At 36.7% G+C, this 17,235-nt stretch overlaps 3 protein-coding genes across 3 annotated transcripts in view; 1 reads left to right on the top strand and 2 right to left on the bottom strand.

Moving 5' to 3' along the window:
* Window positions 1–5,219, bottom strand: part of LOC141617012 (uncharacterized) — a 39,168-nt gene extending 33,949 nt beyond the window's left edge. Inside the window, exon 1 of the mRNA XM_074434180.1 lies at window positions 5,161–5,219. Coding sequence (XP_074290281.1) covers window positions 5,161–5,219 — 59 coding nt within the window. The remainder of the gene's footprint in view (window positions 1–5,160) is intronic.
* A 192-nt stretch (window positions 5,220–5,411) lies between these two features.
* On the top strand, window positions 5,412–7,927 carry LOC141617013 (uncharacterized). Its single transcript, XM_074434181.1, has 5 exons — window positions 5,412–5,637; window positions 5,750–6,699; window positions 6,990–7,083; window positions 7,168–7,521; window positions 7,572–7,927. Exons 1-5 carry the CDS (start codon window positions 5,412–5,414, stop codon window positions 7,925–7,927), a joined length of 1,980 nt encoding a protein of 659 aa, XP_074290282.1.
* A 1,148-nt stretch (window positions 7,928–9,075) lies between these two features.
* LOC141617014 (uncharacterized) lies at window positions 9,076–9,732 on the bottom strand. Its single transcript, XM_074434182.1, has one exon. The coding sequence runs from the start codon at window positions 9,730–9,732 to the stop codon at window positions 9,076–9,078; it is 657 nt and encodes a 218-aa protein (XP_074290283.1).
* Window positions 9,733–17,235: the final 7,503 nt, after the last annotated feature.

Genomic DNA, 17,235 nt, shown 5'->3' on the forward strand with positions numbered 1-17,235 from the left:
TAATTCGTTCGTATCCGTCTCATCCGTGTTTTATTGCTTTTATGACTCATTCACATGTATTAATCCATTAAATCACTTCCATCCGAGTCGAATATCGTAATCAATCCTTAAAATTATCAATTAACATTAACGATTTGCGCCGCTACGGCCTGAGAACTCACCCTTGGAACACGCAAAGAATCGGGCTTTGCGCCTCTTCTAAAGGCGCGATCTGCTGCGCCTGTTCCAGGTTGATTTCTGTCTCTGAACTCCCGTTCTGCCTTGACCTGTTTAATTAGTTTACGTATAATTAACTATTAACCGTATTATCACCTACTGATTTATTCGTTGATTTATTCCTTTATTCTTTTTCTCAAATTGTCCGTTTTAGGAGTATTTTCGACATAAATCGCTAAACCCGATGTAATTATTGTATTCTTTATTGTATTTATCATTGTATTTTGTACCACTTGTATGTTTTCACATGTAATTGAACCTTAATCCCAACTTCGACCCATTTGCATGATTAAATTAATTGTTCACCGACTTAGTTAATCTCACATGCTAGGATTAAAACGTTGGATGTTGCATTGCATGCATATAATCGACGATATATCGAGTATGAATAACTTCCCTAATCATTAGTAGAGGCCGCTATCGAGGCGGGCGGGATTAGGTGTTCGATCAAAAGAGCTTCCTAATACGTACCCTCACCCCTTACTCCCGGATCTCTCGTGAACATCCGTGTTCATTAGCATCCACGAGAGTCATTCTAGACATAGAATGCTAAGGGTAACGGGTTCTTGGTGTTCATGTCACTACTTTGTGTCTTGACATGACACGAGGTATTCGAACGGTTCCAATTTCCCATAAAAATTGGTGGCGACTCCACAAATGCAAACGCTTGTTCTCCCAAGCGCCCCCGTGGCCCCATGTCCACACAACAACGGGAGTAGTGAAATAATCAATATTAATGCAGCAATAGTGAAAGTAACAATAATTACGGCGAGAGTACTGAAATTATCAATATTAATGCGGCAGTAGTGACAGTAACAATAATTACGGCGGGAGTAGTGAAAGTAGCAATGATTGCGGGCAAGTAGTGAAATGTTATTACTATTGTTTCATTAATAAGAGTAAAATATTAATAGCGGGAGTAGTGAATCTCTCTCAAAATTTATTTCATCGTAATTTTAGGATATGTTATAAAAAATATATTAATGATAAATTTATGGGTTATGCAACTTTAAGTAATTTTATTTAATGAAAAAAAAATTATTGGTAAGTAGAGGTAGGCCGGGCGAAGTCGGGCACCAATACTAGTATTTGAGAATAACCAAACCTATTTATTATTAAGGCCCAATTTGTAGTTGAGGGTGATTTAAGCGGGAAAATTCCTAGTTTCACCTATTCTTTTAGTAAATATATAGGATGTTTTTGCTCGGGCTTTTCTCCTATTGGGCCAGTCCTATGCTGTAGGACGGTCATATAGGAGAGTTGTTGATATAAATATATTTAAATGTTAACATTGAGCTTTTCTCGTTTTAAATTAGTCATATACTATATATAGAATATAGGAGAGTTGTTAAATAAAAATAATTAAATACGGGAGGGCTCAAGGCCCAATCATTTGTGAATAGCCCTGCACTTGTTTGCAACATTCCTGACAATCTAATAGGCTTCAATCTTCACAAGAATTTGGACATATGGGCTTTCGACCCGAGTATTTGGGCTATATATTTGGCTATCCTACTTTGGGCCCATATATTTGGGTTATTTTACTTTTGTGTAGCATAGGTTCACTAATTTTAGCATAGTTGTCATTTATGTGACTCTAAGTATATGATATACTACCAAAACTTGAGACAATTTTTTCACTAATTTAATGTTTATTTCACACTTTATAATTTGAAAACGGATAGTAAATCAAACAAATTTTGAATATTTTATACATAATACGACATCATGGCAAAAAGTTTGGCTTCGATATCACTAAAGTTAAAATCAACTCAAACAGTACTCACTAAAATTCAATATAACTTCTTAACTAAGATCTGTGTCTGCGTAAAAAATTGATTTGAAGTATCTCATGCTGAATTAGAAATATCAAACTCACTTCGTCTCGATCATTTGTTTACCTATTATATATTTGACATGGTTTTGATGAGTAATTTGATCATCCTTCATATGTATCAGTATCCACTTATTATACAATAAGAATAACCACAAATAATCACATCTCATTTTATTGATTTTGTGTCAAAAGTAAAGATAAATAAATAACCGGAATACATAAAATATTTGGTTTATTACCCTTTACAACAATTTTCTAAAAAATTACAAAACATTAGAAGAGGCTCAAAGATTAAAACGTTAAAGCAATCTCAGACTTCTAAAGTCAAAGTTTTCATTTAAATATGTATGAAAAATAAAGACATGACGTGCAGCCCGGAGTCCCGGTATCATGATGGTAGTTGATGCTTTTGTACTTGACAAGAAAAGCTTAGCAAAAAGTTAGAGTTAATGTTCGTCTAACCTGCCTAATTATATGGAAAACGCCTCTCAGATCATGATTACTGTTACATGTATACATGTATTTGACTTAGGTTAATAGATAGATTAAGGTATTTCGTGTGAGAAGACCATCTCGGCTAAAAGTATGATCAGTCGATAGTCAAGTTTCAATCAATAGTTGTATACCTTAAATCCTTAATACACGTGAGTTAGATTATTGGGTTCGATGTCAGTATCAGGGGCGAGTTCAGAAATATATTTTTGGTGTAGCAAGATCATATGTTAACTTTTTCGCCGTACGCCATTTTACGTGCTTCTAAGCACTCCTAGTGATTTTTGGATTCTTTTCGTAGAAAAAATAGATAAATTTACTTATCGATAGTTCTTTTTTCAAAAAATTCATGTGAAATATATATTACAAATAATTTACACTCATAAACTATAATAATTCCATATACTCACCAAAAATCAATATAAATTACACAATATAAAAAAAATAATTCTACAAATATTAATTTTCTAATTCTTAACAACAAAAGAAAAACATGACTATATTATCCAATTAGAAGAATTTTGAGAGAGTTTTCTTTGGCATGTGTATATTTTATATATATAAGTGATAAGATATTACAATTTCCCATAAAAACATCATTAATTCTTTCCTTTTTAGATTTCTTATCCTATGCCTAGTGGACATAAGATAGAAAAACCGAAAAGAATTTGAGAGAGACTTAAGAAATTGGTAAAGTTTAAGCATTAATGAAAACATAAATTTCTGAAAGAACCCTCAAACAAAAAAAAAAAAAAAAAATTCTGAAACATATTACCGAATAGTACTAGGCAAGATAAAAGGTCAATAAATGCTAGGAGTAAATATACAATAAATAGTGTAGCAAAAAATAAATTTCTCAAAGAATTTTTAGGATTTGGTGTAGCAAATGCTACACCATTAATGTACTTGGACTCGCCCCTGGTCAGTATCAAGGCTCTAATCGCATGTGAGAAAACTTCTAAATTAAATATTTAATCTAGTGGTTGAGACACAATCGATAATAATTCTATTTCTTAATGTTCAATAAGTTAAGGTTTCATGCTCTAAAATCTTTTACTTACTCATTATCTTTTTAGCCAACTTGATCTTTACGTTTTATATTAACAAATAAAGAAAACAAATTGTTGGAGACATATGGCTTCTGAAAGCCATGTTTTCTCTTCTTTGATGTTTTTAACTTTATAAGCTTTTGCTCACCTTTTTTAATTTATTGAGTTGTTCTATAAAATGGTTTTCGTTTGCATGCAATCCATAGTTTGATTTATGGATTTCTAACAACTTTTATTAAACTAATATATCTCTGGTTTATTTTTCTTCACTTGAGGTCTAAATCACAATATTATTCCGATAATATGATAATCGAGATAACAAGTCCTCTCCCAATAGAAGCATATACCTCTAATAGATTAGTGCATGATGGGTATTAATATATCAAATCAATAATAATTTGGGTGCTTAGTTGCGTGAAATCCATGGTCCATTGGCTTGTAATCTTGTATCCTAGGTTTTGGTTAGTTGTAGGAATCTTGTAAGCATGCATAAGCCAACATTGATACATTGATTAATAGGAAGAAAATTGTGAATCACAAAAACTTCATAATCTTTATATTTTATAGGGTCGTCAGTAGACATTACTGACTCGATCAAATTAAGGGACACTCATTTCTAACATTACTACAGAGAATCTCCTAATCTCCTCTCACGTGCCCTCCAATTCCAAACCGACCATGTGCCACCCATATTTTTGTTAACACAATGTATGCATAAGGTGTAGATTTGGCAAAATCAACCGGATTCAAAAAGGTTGATCCGAGATCCGTAATCGACCCGAACTGCCGCACCTGAATAACTCCTGAAGTCCAAATTGACCCGACCCGACCCGAAAATGACCCGAGCTTTCATGGACCCGTAACAGACCCGACTCGAAATGCCCGATCGGAAACCACTCAACCCGAAAATGACCCGACAAAATAAAACTCTAATTGACGCCAAAAGACTTGAAATGCCCTTTTCTCTCTTAATCATTGACATGAAAATGACCCGACCCAAAATAACCCGACCAGTTTGACCCGAAATAGATCCGACCAACAAACCCGAAAAAGAGCCGGAATCCGAAATGACTCGGCCCGACCCGAGCTAACCCGAAAATTTGAGAAATCCAAAATGGCCCGGCCCGAACCCGACCCGTTAACCCGATTTGCCAGGTCAAGGAGTGACGGATTTTGCAAGAGCGGCGGCGGTTTTCTGGAAACAGCGAGCAAAGATTAAGTGGATGATTGACGGGGACACTTGCACAAAATACTTCTTCAATTGGGTCAAAGGTCGAGCGGGGCGAAACTATATACATGGGATAAAAGACTCGGATGGAATTTGGCTTTATGAAGAAGAACGGGTCCGCGAAGAATTCCAGAAAGTTTTTATGGATCTTTATTTATCCCGGGACGACAGTGTGGAATGGAGGGACCGCTCCTTGTTTGAGCACACGCTTAAGTATCTTGATCACTCTTTCCCCCAAGATGAGTTGGACCGACTAAGTAGGCCTTTCTCTGCTAAGGAGGTCCGAGCAGCAGTTTTCCAAATGGGTCCTCTCAAAGCTCCGGGTCCGGATGGTATACCTGCGGTCTTTTTCCAACGATCTTTGGTCAATGGTCAAAGGTGACTTTACAAAGGCCATCCTTTCTATCCCGATCGGGAGGGTGCTACGAGAGGTCAATAGGACCTTTATTGCGCTTATCCCAAAGAAAGAAAATCCGAGGGAGTTCTGATTACCGTCCTATTAGTCTATGTAACGTGGTGATGAGAATTGTGACAAAATGTATAGCAAAAGGTGGCAAAAGTGATGGGCTCGCTTGTAAGTGAGACATGAATGCTTTCCTACCAGGAAGGAGCATCGGTGACAATATTCTTGTGGCTCATGAGGCCATCAACAAAATCTCGTCCCATGGATACGGAGACAGTGCGCCTGGGTGCTTTCAAGGCGGATATGAGTAAGGCATATGCAGAGTCGAGATGGGATTTCTTGGAAGCGGTGTTGGTAAGGTACGGTTTCCCAAAGACATTTGATTACGCTCATGATGAGCTGCGTGACGACGGTAAGCTATGAAATTCTGGTCAATGGCATCCCCTTACCACAATTCAAGCCTAAATGTGGCCTACGGCAAGGTGATCCCCTATCCCCTTACCTCTTCATTCTGTGTATGGAAGTGCTATCCCGCAACATTGATCACGCTCATAACCTACGGTTGATTCATGGAATTCAATTAGTTAGGGGGGTCCGACCAATTACACATCTTTTCTTTGCGGATGATTCGGTTTTCTTCTTCAAGGATAAAGGGGATACGGTGACCCGCTTGGTGCAACTCATACAGGATTATTGTGAAGCGTCTGGTCAGAGGTTAAATGTGGATAAATCAGGGATACTCTTCAGCCCGAGTACTACCCTGGTTAAAGCACAAAAAATTATGAAAGACTTCAATATCAGGAAGAACAATGGTATTGGGAAATACCTGGGCATCCCGGCGGAATTCAAAGAATCAAAACAGGGCATCTTCAATGCACTTATTGACCATGTCACCAGACGCATCTCTTCGTGGAATGGGATTTTTCTCTCACCAGCAGGACGTCTTACTCTGATTTCATCGGTTCTATCCAATCTCTCGAATTACTTTCTATCGGTCTTTAAAGTTCCGGTAAGTGTGGCAAAAAAGATTAATTCTATTTTGGCACAATTTTGGTGGACGGGATGTAAGATGGGGCATAATATCCACTGGTGTAGTAAAAATTTCCTAAGCTTACCGAAGAGTGTGGGTGGGTTAGGCATTCGTAATGTCAAATGCCTTAACCAAGCTCTCTTAGCCAAACTGGGATGGAGAATTGTTTCTGGAGAGTCATCTCTTTTTTGCAGGATATTCAGACAAAAGCTTTTTGGGTCTCAAGTGGTTTTACAGGGTATGACACCTATCAGGGGCAATGGATGTTCTTGGGGCATACGTAGTATTTTGCATGGGCTCTCAATTGTTATGGAAAATATTGGCTGGAAACCTGGTATTGATTCGAGGCTGAATGTCTGGACTGCGCGATGGGTAGGGGGAGAGCGACCGGAGCCTAGGATTGAATGGTTAAATCATGGAAATAGTCATCTTGCTAACCTCCAGGTTAGGACCCTTCTCCTACGACGATGGTAGCTGGAATAAAGAATTCATAGAGGGCATGTTCACGGAGGAATGGGCTACACGGATTCTCGCTATACCGAGGTATGAAATCATTGGGTGATAGAGCCTATTGGCCACGCACAACGTCAGGCATATACACGGTAAAGAGTGGGTATGGTCTTACTTTTGAAGAACATATGAAAAATGCTGGGACTGTAAAGGATAATGGTAGGCTAAATGATCGAGGTCGGCTTTTTTGTCGGAAAATGTTATGGAAACTACCTGTGCCTCAGATGTGGAAAATTCTTATTTGGAAAATTATTACCAATGTGATACCGACTGGACAAGAGTTTTCCAAGCGCAATATTGAAGTAGACTTCTTCTGCGGTATGTGCAGGGGGGACCAACGAGTCATAGAAACCTCGGAGCATCTCTTTCGGGACTGTGGTTTTTCAAGTAGAATCTGGGCAGGTTCGCTACTTGGTATAAGGGTAGAGGGTGCTAGAGGCACCCCCATTTCTGATTGGATCTATGATTGGATATACTATCTGAGCAAACGAGAGGAGGGGATGTGCCAGGTGGTACATTTTGTGGCTGTCTTGTGGGGTCTGTGGACTATGAGAAATAGAATAAAATTCCAGGATCAGGTAGTGCAGTCGCATTTGATCGCGAATATGTTCTATAACGTCGTTGGGGAGAGAGCGAAAATCTTGTGCAATGATCTGGCCTCAAAACAGGCTCAAAATGACAGGCGAAGTGAGAATGATGGGTCGTCTCAAAGGGAGATTATGGCTATTCGCAATGGCAATCCTGTTCACATTATAGGTAAGCCGGAGGGATGTGCTGTGATAAGGGTAAAAGTGGATGCTAGTTAGGTCGGGTCCTCGATGCGGCCTTCGGGTGGGTTGCGTATGATGATACGGGGCAGGAACTGGGTCGAAGGCAAGTGCGTACCAGGGCAGAATCACCGCTGCAAGCTGAAGCATTGGGCGTCCGTGATATCGTGGAATGGGCACGAGAGGAGCGAATATACCATCTGGACATCTCATCGGACTGTCTGCAACTTATAATTCAAATCGCAGAGGTTGACAGAGGTAGCCATATGATTGAAGGGATCTTAGAAGACATTCGGAACGCGTTTAGCTTCTTTCACTGTTTATGTTTTAGTTTTATTCCAAGGCACTTAAATGGCCTTGCGCATAGCTTAGCTAAGCAGGCCATTAAACTGTGAAACCTTCATTTACAGCTGAAAAAAAAAAAAAAAAAAAAAAAAAAAAAAAAAAAAGTTCGTTTCTTTTCATGTGTAATTTTGTGGGGTTATTTAATCATTACACTACATTCTTTTAACTCAAACCTATTACTCGTTTTTTTTTTAGACAAAGATGTACTATTTTTATAGATTGCATAAAAACCGAGTACATACAAACCAGTTACAAAACAAACCAAGGGCCACTACAAACCCCTTAACTAGTAGAAACACAACTAACATAACTAATACTCGTACTACAAACAGAATTAACAACACAAAGACGACGTTTTTTAAACGAAGGATGATGGTCAAATAGGATCGATCCTTCATCCTTTCTCTTAGAACCCGCAACCATCTTCAAAGCTTTTGTTTCCATAAACCTGCAAAAAATAGATAAACGCCTAACCATTAACATAGACTTTTTCTTTACCTTAGCTCGAACATGACTCGAACAATGTTGGTAAGAAGACTTTCCCACAACTCGGCTACATGCTCTGATTGAATTCTTCTTCACAGCTGAGAAAACAAACTCACTTTGACTTGGCAAGGAGTTAGGACCGACATTGTCAGGTTGGTCCAAAAAGACGCTATCAGTGAAAAAAACGTTGCCAACCTCCCTAAAGTGATCGGAAAACTTATCATGTGAAAAACGAGGTCGCTTAACCTCATGAGATTCAACTTCTTCATCAAAAGTAACCAAATTACTAGGAGGACCAATGTCCACAGTAGTAAAATGATTCATAGGCGAAGGAGAAAAAGAGAAAACTACTGCTTCCCGTAAAGGACCTTCAAGGGGAGTTCCCGCCAAAGTAAAAGATTGTGTGAAGAGGGGGCGAACCTTCATGTAAACCCCCGATTTAGGATGGAAAAATTGCAAATTCCTCCCAAGCATCAAGTTTTTGTAATCTTTAGCAGAGAGATACAATTTTTTGCGGGATTGCTTTTTGTTAGAGAAGCTGCATTTTGAAGTTTCCGGGGTAAAGGAAAGGGACGATTTACTATCATACTGAACTGGCGAGGGAGAGAACTCAGAGACGGTGTTTGAGTCCATAAGCAAGTCTGAACTCCCACTACTTACGACTTGCTCACAACAAACCGCATTATCCAACAACTCCATATTACTACTACTACTACAAGAAGCAAGCTTCACTCACAACACCAGGAATTACAAACGTGTTGTCCATCTCAGCATTTAGAAGAGGTTTCTTACCTTTCTTGTCCCTATCTAAGGGATCAAAATGATAAGCGACACGTTTACCATTGGTATTCAAAAGCAAGCCTTCAGATACGGAGCTCAACTCACGAGCAGCATCCTTATTTTTTGGGTCAAGATTCAAGGCATGTTCAAAATAATCTAGGGCCTCCGCAAGTAAATTCAATTTCTTTAAGGCGGAGCCACGACGGTATAAGGCTTTCACATTACACGGATCAATGTTTAGGATAAGATTGCACAAACAGCGGGCCTCAATAAATTGAGACAGCTTTAACTCACAAGCAGTCAAGTTGAGCACAAGAGATATGGTAAGGGAAGAGGCCTCTGACGGATTATGAGAGGGCGGAATGGCAACACAGGAGAGAAAATCAAGAGCCAACTTATAAAGACTAATAGCTAGGGAGAAATTGCCATCTTTGAAAAGAGAATTACCTCGATCCTTTATCATGTGAATAGAGTAAAAAGAAGGCGCTCCCATACTCATAATCCACTTAACTAAATCATCATCATCCAAACCATTATCATCTAAGATCAACAATTCACCAAGATTAAAGAGAAGAGACATATAATCCATTGAAAAGGAGCTTAAATAGAACCAGAGATGGAAAGACCAACTAGAATTCTTGACAGAAATCAAGTCACAAAAGACGAAAGATGTGTGATTGATTAGAGAAAGAGAAAGAAAGCACAGGGAATTCAAACCCACTAATCCAATTGAAGCCGACGGTGGAATATAGAAGCAAAGAAAAAACGCATCCACCAACCACACCAGAGAAAAACTCGGCCACCTAGATATAGCATATAACTGCAAAAGAAGAGGAAATACTCCGATTGAAGAGGATAAAGGTGCTCTCGCCGGCGACCTACAAAGGTACGGTGAGGTCGTCGGCGAGAGAGTAGAGGGTGTGGTGGAGAGGCGGTTGAAAATTTAGGTTTTTTGGGGGTTTTTTTGGCGGCTTGTGGTTGTCCAAACCTATTACTCGGCTGATCACTTGGTATATATGTATACATAATTTGAAGATAACCACATACTTTTTCCATTCAACTCCACTCTACCACTTTTCATTTTCTACACTATTCACAAGTGAACATTCAGTTTCGATTTTCTCTCGATACATAAGTGAAAATATATTCATGTATGATCTTGTTTGATTCGTCTTTACGAATACATTAAAAATATTTAACTTTTATAATTTTTGCAAATACGTAGCTAACGATATTTACCACGTAAAACACGCGTTGGCAAACGTGAAAAAGCAAAGTGGTAGAGTGGAGTTGAATGGAGGAAGTATATATATGCAGCTATTATATTAGGATATAAATATAATAATTGAGTTCCAATTTTTATATTTTATTATATATTATATTTATATCCTAGGAACCCCCTCACTCGAATAATCATTTCATTGGGTTTGAAGAGTGGTTAGTGTACATGCTTCATTCCCCATATCATGTGTTGAAATTCCACTTCGTGAGTTATTGGAGGCTGTCAGGCCGGATTTGAGCCCGTGACCTTTGATCACACTGGCTCTAATACCATGATAGATGAATCATGTCAACTAAAACCTTGAGGTGATTGTTGAAATCCAACTATTATATTTATATCCTATTATTATACTTAGTAAGGCTGATTCGACTCGGGACACTTGACCAGGTTGCAAACCCTACCAAACAAAACCCGAAAATATTGCAAACTGAAACCGACCCGTCCCGACACGATGATGACCGGTAATCCACAAAACCCGATTAAGATAAACTCGAAACCGAACCCCACCTGATCCAAGATGACCCGTAACCCGAGTCAACCCGATATATTTTTCGACCGGACCAGACAGCTAACACGACATTGAATACAACCCGACATTGACGGAAAGTCACCTCATAAAGACCAAATGATAAGTAATATAACCCAACCCGAATTTGAATCAATTAGACCCAATTCCGGACCCGAGTGACCTAATTGGCACCTCGTTATGTAGCTACGAGTTCCATCATCATTATAAAATAATGTACTACTAGGTATAGTGTTTGATCTATGTGCACTCTTCCTAAAACCCGTAATAAACTCGCTCTCTTTTCTCTAACACAATTTAGATTTAATTATTTGTTCATGTCGGCCAGTTGCGGAGTCAGGATTTGAAATTAACGGGAACGAAAAATTTCAGCGGACTCAAAGGGATAATAGTTTAAGGTAACCTCTTTAAAAATCAGCGAGGGCGAGCGCTCCCCTCCCCCTTACTCCACCAATGATGTCGAGACAACTACAATCAATCTTTCATTATCAACTAAATAAACATTACAGCATTACTTCATTGGAGTCATGTATATTTAGCTCTATTAATCCCCACCAACATAACTAGATGCACGATAAGACCACATGAATCCACAAGGGATCGATCAAAAAAGAAGAAATCGAAAATGACATTGAAATATTGCATAGAAGCAAAGCAATATTATCTTCCTAGCATAATGGAAAAATAAGTTAATAATGCGGCCGCAATTGAACAAAATAAAAAGTTGTACAAATAAAGCCAACCAAAAATGGGAGTGGTATGTAGGCCGCAATGTCGGAAAATTGTAACAATAGGCCAAAACGATAATGTATCCATCAACCATGCACTATAAATTTTGACATTTTTTTTTTGACATGTACTTGTAGGATTTATATATCTATATATTCCTTTATGTCCATTCAAATAAACTCGTACTGCATTATCTTATAAATTTAAATATTCGATGTTTAATTCTGAACACATAAAGTTGTGCATGAGTTAGATGTGTAGCTGCCATTGTTTGTTAAAGCACTATGACTTTAACCTAGTGTGTTTCCTTGATCTAACATTCCATTTTGTTGCTTTCATTTAACTACCCTATTGGTGTTGTTTTGTTAATCAATCAATCAATACTCCCTAGATCATGACTGTGTTTAATTTTTACATCAAGAATAGGGATATGAATAAACAAATGAAAAAAATAATCGAGTTGATATAAAATTACAAAAAGGGTAATTGAACGTATTGACAAATTCACATCAAAATTGGCTTATAAGGGTAAGTTGGACATTTGCATGACGATGGCCAATGGATATATGATTAATCTGAGTTATTCAAAATAGAAATTGCAGAAGTTTATTATGATTTTTTTTTATAAGTTAAGAAAATTAGATTGATCCTCTAGGGTAGGACTAACATATCTCATCCTTTCGAATGAGTGAGGTAAGTTGAAGCCACCGGCTTTCAAACCACCTCGAAGGAGTTGGACATGAATGCTCAATAGAAGCCATAAAGTCAACAATCTTGTTGGATTCACGGAAACAATGTTTAATTATCACTTTATCGAAAAAATAAAAATCTAATTTCACAACTTTGATAATACTAGAAATTTCCTAAGGAATTTGCCAAGTACTACGAATTGAGTTAATGACACATAAATTATCACCTTCGACAATTAACTTTGAGATACCTAAGTATTTATCTGTTAAAATGTCTTTTTTAAAGCGAGAGTTCCAGCAATAAGAATACTATTTGATCCGCACTTTTTCGCTCCCAACAAAACGACTTTACCATTATGATCTCTTATAGAATATCCTAAAGTAGCTTTATTCTTATCTATTTTCGATTCGTCAAAATTTAGCTTTAGAAAACCGTCTATAGGCTTCTCCCACCAGATTTCTTCCTTACTATTCGTGTTTTTGACTGACTCATTTTTCTCGAGATTGTTGAGATCTTTATATCTAGTCTCATTGAAGTTTAGTATGAGTTGGAGGAAGTAATAACTATGACAAAACAATAATAAAACCTTGATTTCTAAAGGATTTAAGGTTGGCCGATATGGATAATCATTTCCAATAGTACAATTAAGTAAAAAATAATGGAAAAAAAACTAAAAAATGAAAATATCAAATTCTATAAACTTCCGTAAAAGGCTGTCAATTTTATACTAATAGGTTAAGAAGTCATATAAATACAATTTATCTAAAAATAAAAATGAATAAATAATTAAGTGTGTATTTATTTTCTAAAAGTCACGAAGATACTAAATTAAATAATACTCTGTACAAGATTTTTTTATTTAAAAAAAATTACACATATACGAGATGATCTTATATATGAATAAAATCATTAACTTTGTGTTCAAATACTCCAATATATATATATATATATATATATATATATATATATATATATATATATATATATATATATATATATATATATATATATATATAGTCGGGATGGTGAGAGCCGTAACATAATGAGAACCATGAGAACTTGTTGGTATATAAGGACCACTAAATTAGACTCGGTTTAATGAGATTTATCCAGTGCTTGTATAGTCAGCATCTTAGAAAATCTCAAAACACTTTATATCGTTACAAATCGCATACCCCTCTCACACACTCTCTCTCTCTCTCTCTCTCTCTCTGCGCCTCTTTAGCTTCTCCATCGCCGACACCGTAATTTTCCTTTTCACCGTCATTAATTGAGGTAAATTTCATGTTCAAATCTCTTCAATTTTGTAACCTAGATGATATAATTTTCGTATTATTGTAGTTGAATTATGAGTTTATGCCAAATTTCTTTGATTGATTTTGTTTTTAAACTAAATTGATGAAATTATATTGCTTGATATGCAGTAGATTAGGGTTCATAGACAGTAAAATCTGAAAATTAGGCATATTCCATTGTTGTTTGTAGTTAATTGTTGTTTGTAGTTGTTGGGTCCTAATTCTCCCTTAATATGATTTTGACCTAGATTCTTGGCAAGCTTGATTAGTTTTTCATTAGTATTGTCACACAACCATTCAACCTGATCTTGAGATATTGGCAAATTCGATTTATGAGGCCTTATTTTAGCCTTCTTCACCGAAGCTGCTGCAGAAACAAGCAAAACCACACGCACCATGTTACGATGCCGAGAATTAGCATTGCACCGATGTCATCACCACTGTTTTATGTATTTTTCGTTGGCAATGGTGATGGCATGGGTGTGAGAGAGGTAGCCTATACATGGCCTCTAAACTAGCCGTCTAATATGTGTATATTCTGTGTAATTGGTGAATTATACCGGGGTATATAATTGTTACCAAAAAAGAATGAGTTACTCTTAGGTTGCACATCAGACATGAAGAAACGCACAACCTCCTCGTTTTATTGATCGAGAAATTTATTTTGTTATTTTTGTGTATGTAGTGGTTATTTTTGTGCATCTACTAAATATTTTTATGCACCTAGTCTTATTTCTATATACATAGTGATAAATTTGATTAAGAGCGTTTAAAATGTACTCGGTACTTACTTAACGGTATGCCTGCTCATCTGCTTTGGAGTGGCATGACTCCCAAAAAACTCTTCGTGTTAGCTGATCCACAATTTCATTAGGAATGGTTGAATGAAATATTCATGTTTCATCTCTTTTTGCCCTTTTTCGAACATTTGTGATTTTGTAAGCAATCCGTAATAAATACTCCCTCCGTCCCAATCTTTTGTTTATCAAAGGTAATCAAATGATTGGGACGGAGAGAGTAGCTCACATTCACTATACTCCGATGTTCTGAGAATATTGCAAGCTAAAGAGAACAAATCATAAATTGAGAAGCTTAAGAGCCCTTTTGTTTATACATACAATAACTAAATTCTTGAGGAATTATTTTTCTTAGTGAATTCCAGGATCAGTGACAAGAGCTATATTTACAGGTTGGGTAGTAACCTTATTGCTACTCTTATTTCCAAGACCTTGAAATGATATATATTTAATTCTTTGAATCTATTTGACCAGTGTCGACAACCTTACCATACGGGTCTGCGATACACATATAAATGTAGGACATATGCTCGACCTTTACAACATATGAAAGAGCTATTCTACTTAGGCTCATTGCGAAAAGTAACAGTAGTCCTCTCACCTTGTTTCTCTCCGTAGAGAGGTTTGGGGTCTTTATAGGTTTATAATATGGCCATGACGTCATTGCCGTTTTTACATTATGATATTTACGTTTTACTTAATTTTGAAAGTCAATTAGCTCAAATGGCAGAGCATTGTGCAATGCACAAAATATGGGTTCGACTCCCATATTGGCTATGAAATACTATTCTTTCTTTTACTCTTTTTTTTCGCATTCAAGAAAATTTTCTATTAGCCAAGGTTTAAGAAGTCCCAAATTCAAGTTTCCTACAAAAACTAACAAGCTAGGATATGTAGCCTAATTACTTGAATGCAGTGACTGATGATTGTTATCTCTCGCTCTCCCCGTGACAAAGAGTTACAGCTCACAAACTGACATAACAATATCCTGTAGAGAATCTTACTGTGATGGAAAGCAATGTTTCACAGTAGAATAGTTATGCCTTGTATGGGTATTGCGCTTTGAACTCCTTCTCCAGTTGTTCTCTTTAGAAATCCTCTGTTCTGGAACAAGATTCCAGTAGATTTCAAACTTCTCATTAGCTTCTTTCTCTTTGTCCCGTAAGCTGTATATTCTTCTAAATGTTGTAACTCTTTTACTTTAAGATTGAAAAACTTTATGTAATCGGTAATTCTATTTCAAATTATGACATATATGGTAATAGTTTTGAATTTTTGATACATATGCTAGTCTTTGAAAAGCTTTACTTGAACTTCTGATCGATCAGTGCAAAGCTATTACACAAGCTCATTGCCATTGTTGCTGCTCGCTTGAGTCCGATCAAGGTCTGCGCATTATTTCCCGAATATGATAATAATAGCCTCCTAAATAATTATACTGTATTACTTGCATCATGACACGTTCCGATCATTGGATTTGTGATTTAGTAGGCTATATGGGACTCGAACCCATATCTTTGTGCACAGTTTGCACATTACTCTACCATTAAGCTAATAGCCTTTAAAATACGCCAAACAAATACGAGTATGAAAGTCATATGGTTATGACAGCCTAAATAACTTCCATATGATTATGGCAGTCTAAATTAATGTAACAACGAGATTTTACATATTTCATGCATGTACAAGGTTGTTTAATGCACATATATTACTTTGTCCTGCATCTACAACTTTATTAATTGCTTGCCCGCATCGTGATTTGTTGTTTTCTGAATGCATTATTATGAAACAGTCTCCTACATGTGCAGTTAAAACATTATCATCTGACTCTGAGGTTTCCACGGATAAAATTCCTACAGGAGATTACATTTTGAAAAGGATGAAAGCATTTCTACTGTTAAGTCATCCAACAAAATGATAACCAAAAAAACGAGTGAAAATCGACGACCACAAACCTTTCAAAAGGAGGAAAGCTGAAAAAGAAATCAAGAATGGTGGTATATATAAACTGAGTAATTGATCCCAAAACACTTCTGAAATCATACTTATAGAATTATTAAGCCTTATTATGTTTCATTTGAAGTCATTTCTTTTTCCTCTCCAAAACAACCCTCAAACCCCCAAACCATGCTTTCTTTGTTTTTTGCATTTGCTTTGTTACACTCAGTCATACCGTACAAGGAGTAAAGTTGACGATGATGTTAAGCTCACATCAAGCCTGCTATATGCATGCTTAAGTGCTTTTACAGGCACAAGATCATTCCATTTGGGCGTTGTCATCAGATTTTGGGTCTGACAATAATGCCGCCATAAGAGAGGAAGGTATACATGATGAAGACGTGGCAGCATCCAAGGTAGCCATAAAGGAAAAACCCCTTAAGAAGTAGCTGCACCTGAGACACGTTAAACCTAGGAGGAAGAAGAAAATAAGTAGTAATGTGAAAATAGTAGGTGCAATTCACATGATGATCAAAACTAGTTGTGCTTTTAAAGACATCGGACCAATCTGTTAACAACTTTCATCTCTGTTTAAACTTCTTAAGTCTTACTTATCTAGACATTGTGTTTAGAGAATAAAAAGCTGATGAAATATCACCTACTCCTAAATTATCAGAATTAATGAAGGAAGAAGAGGAGCAAAAGGATAATAAGGCTTCTACCTCCAAAGTGGTCAAGAAGAGAAAATCTCCGTTGAAAAGGCCTGAAAGTTCAAGATGTTGAATCTACAGACAATAATCAAGCAAAAGAGCATTTTATAATGGAAGATAATGAA

The sequence above is a fragment of the Silene latifolia genome, chromosome X (genome assembly GCF_048544455.1).
Source record: "Silene latifolia isolate original U9 population chromosome X, ASM4854445v1, whole genome shotgun sequence".
NCBI lineage: Eukaryota > Viridiplantae > Streptophyta > Magnoliopsida > Caryophyllales > Caryophyllaceae > Silene > Silene latifolia.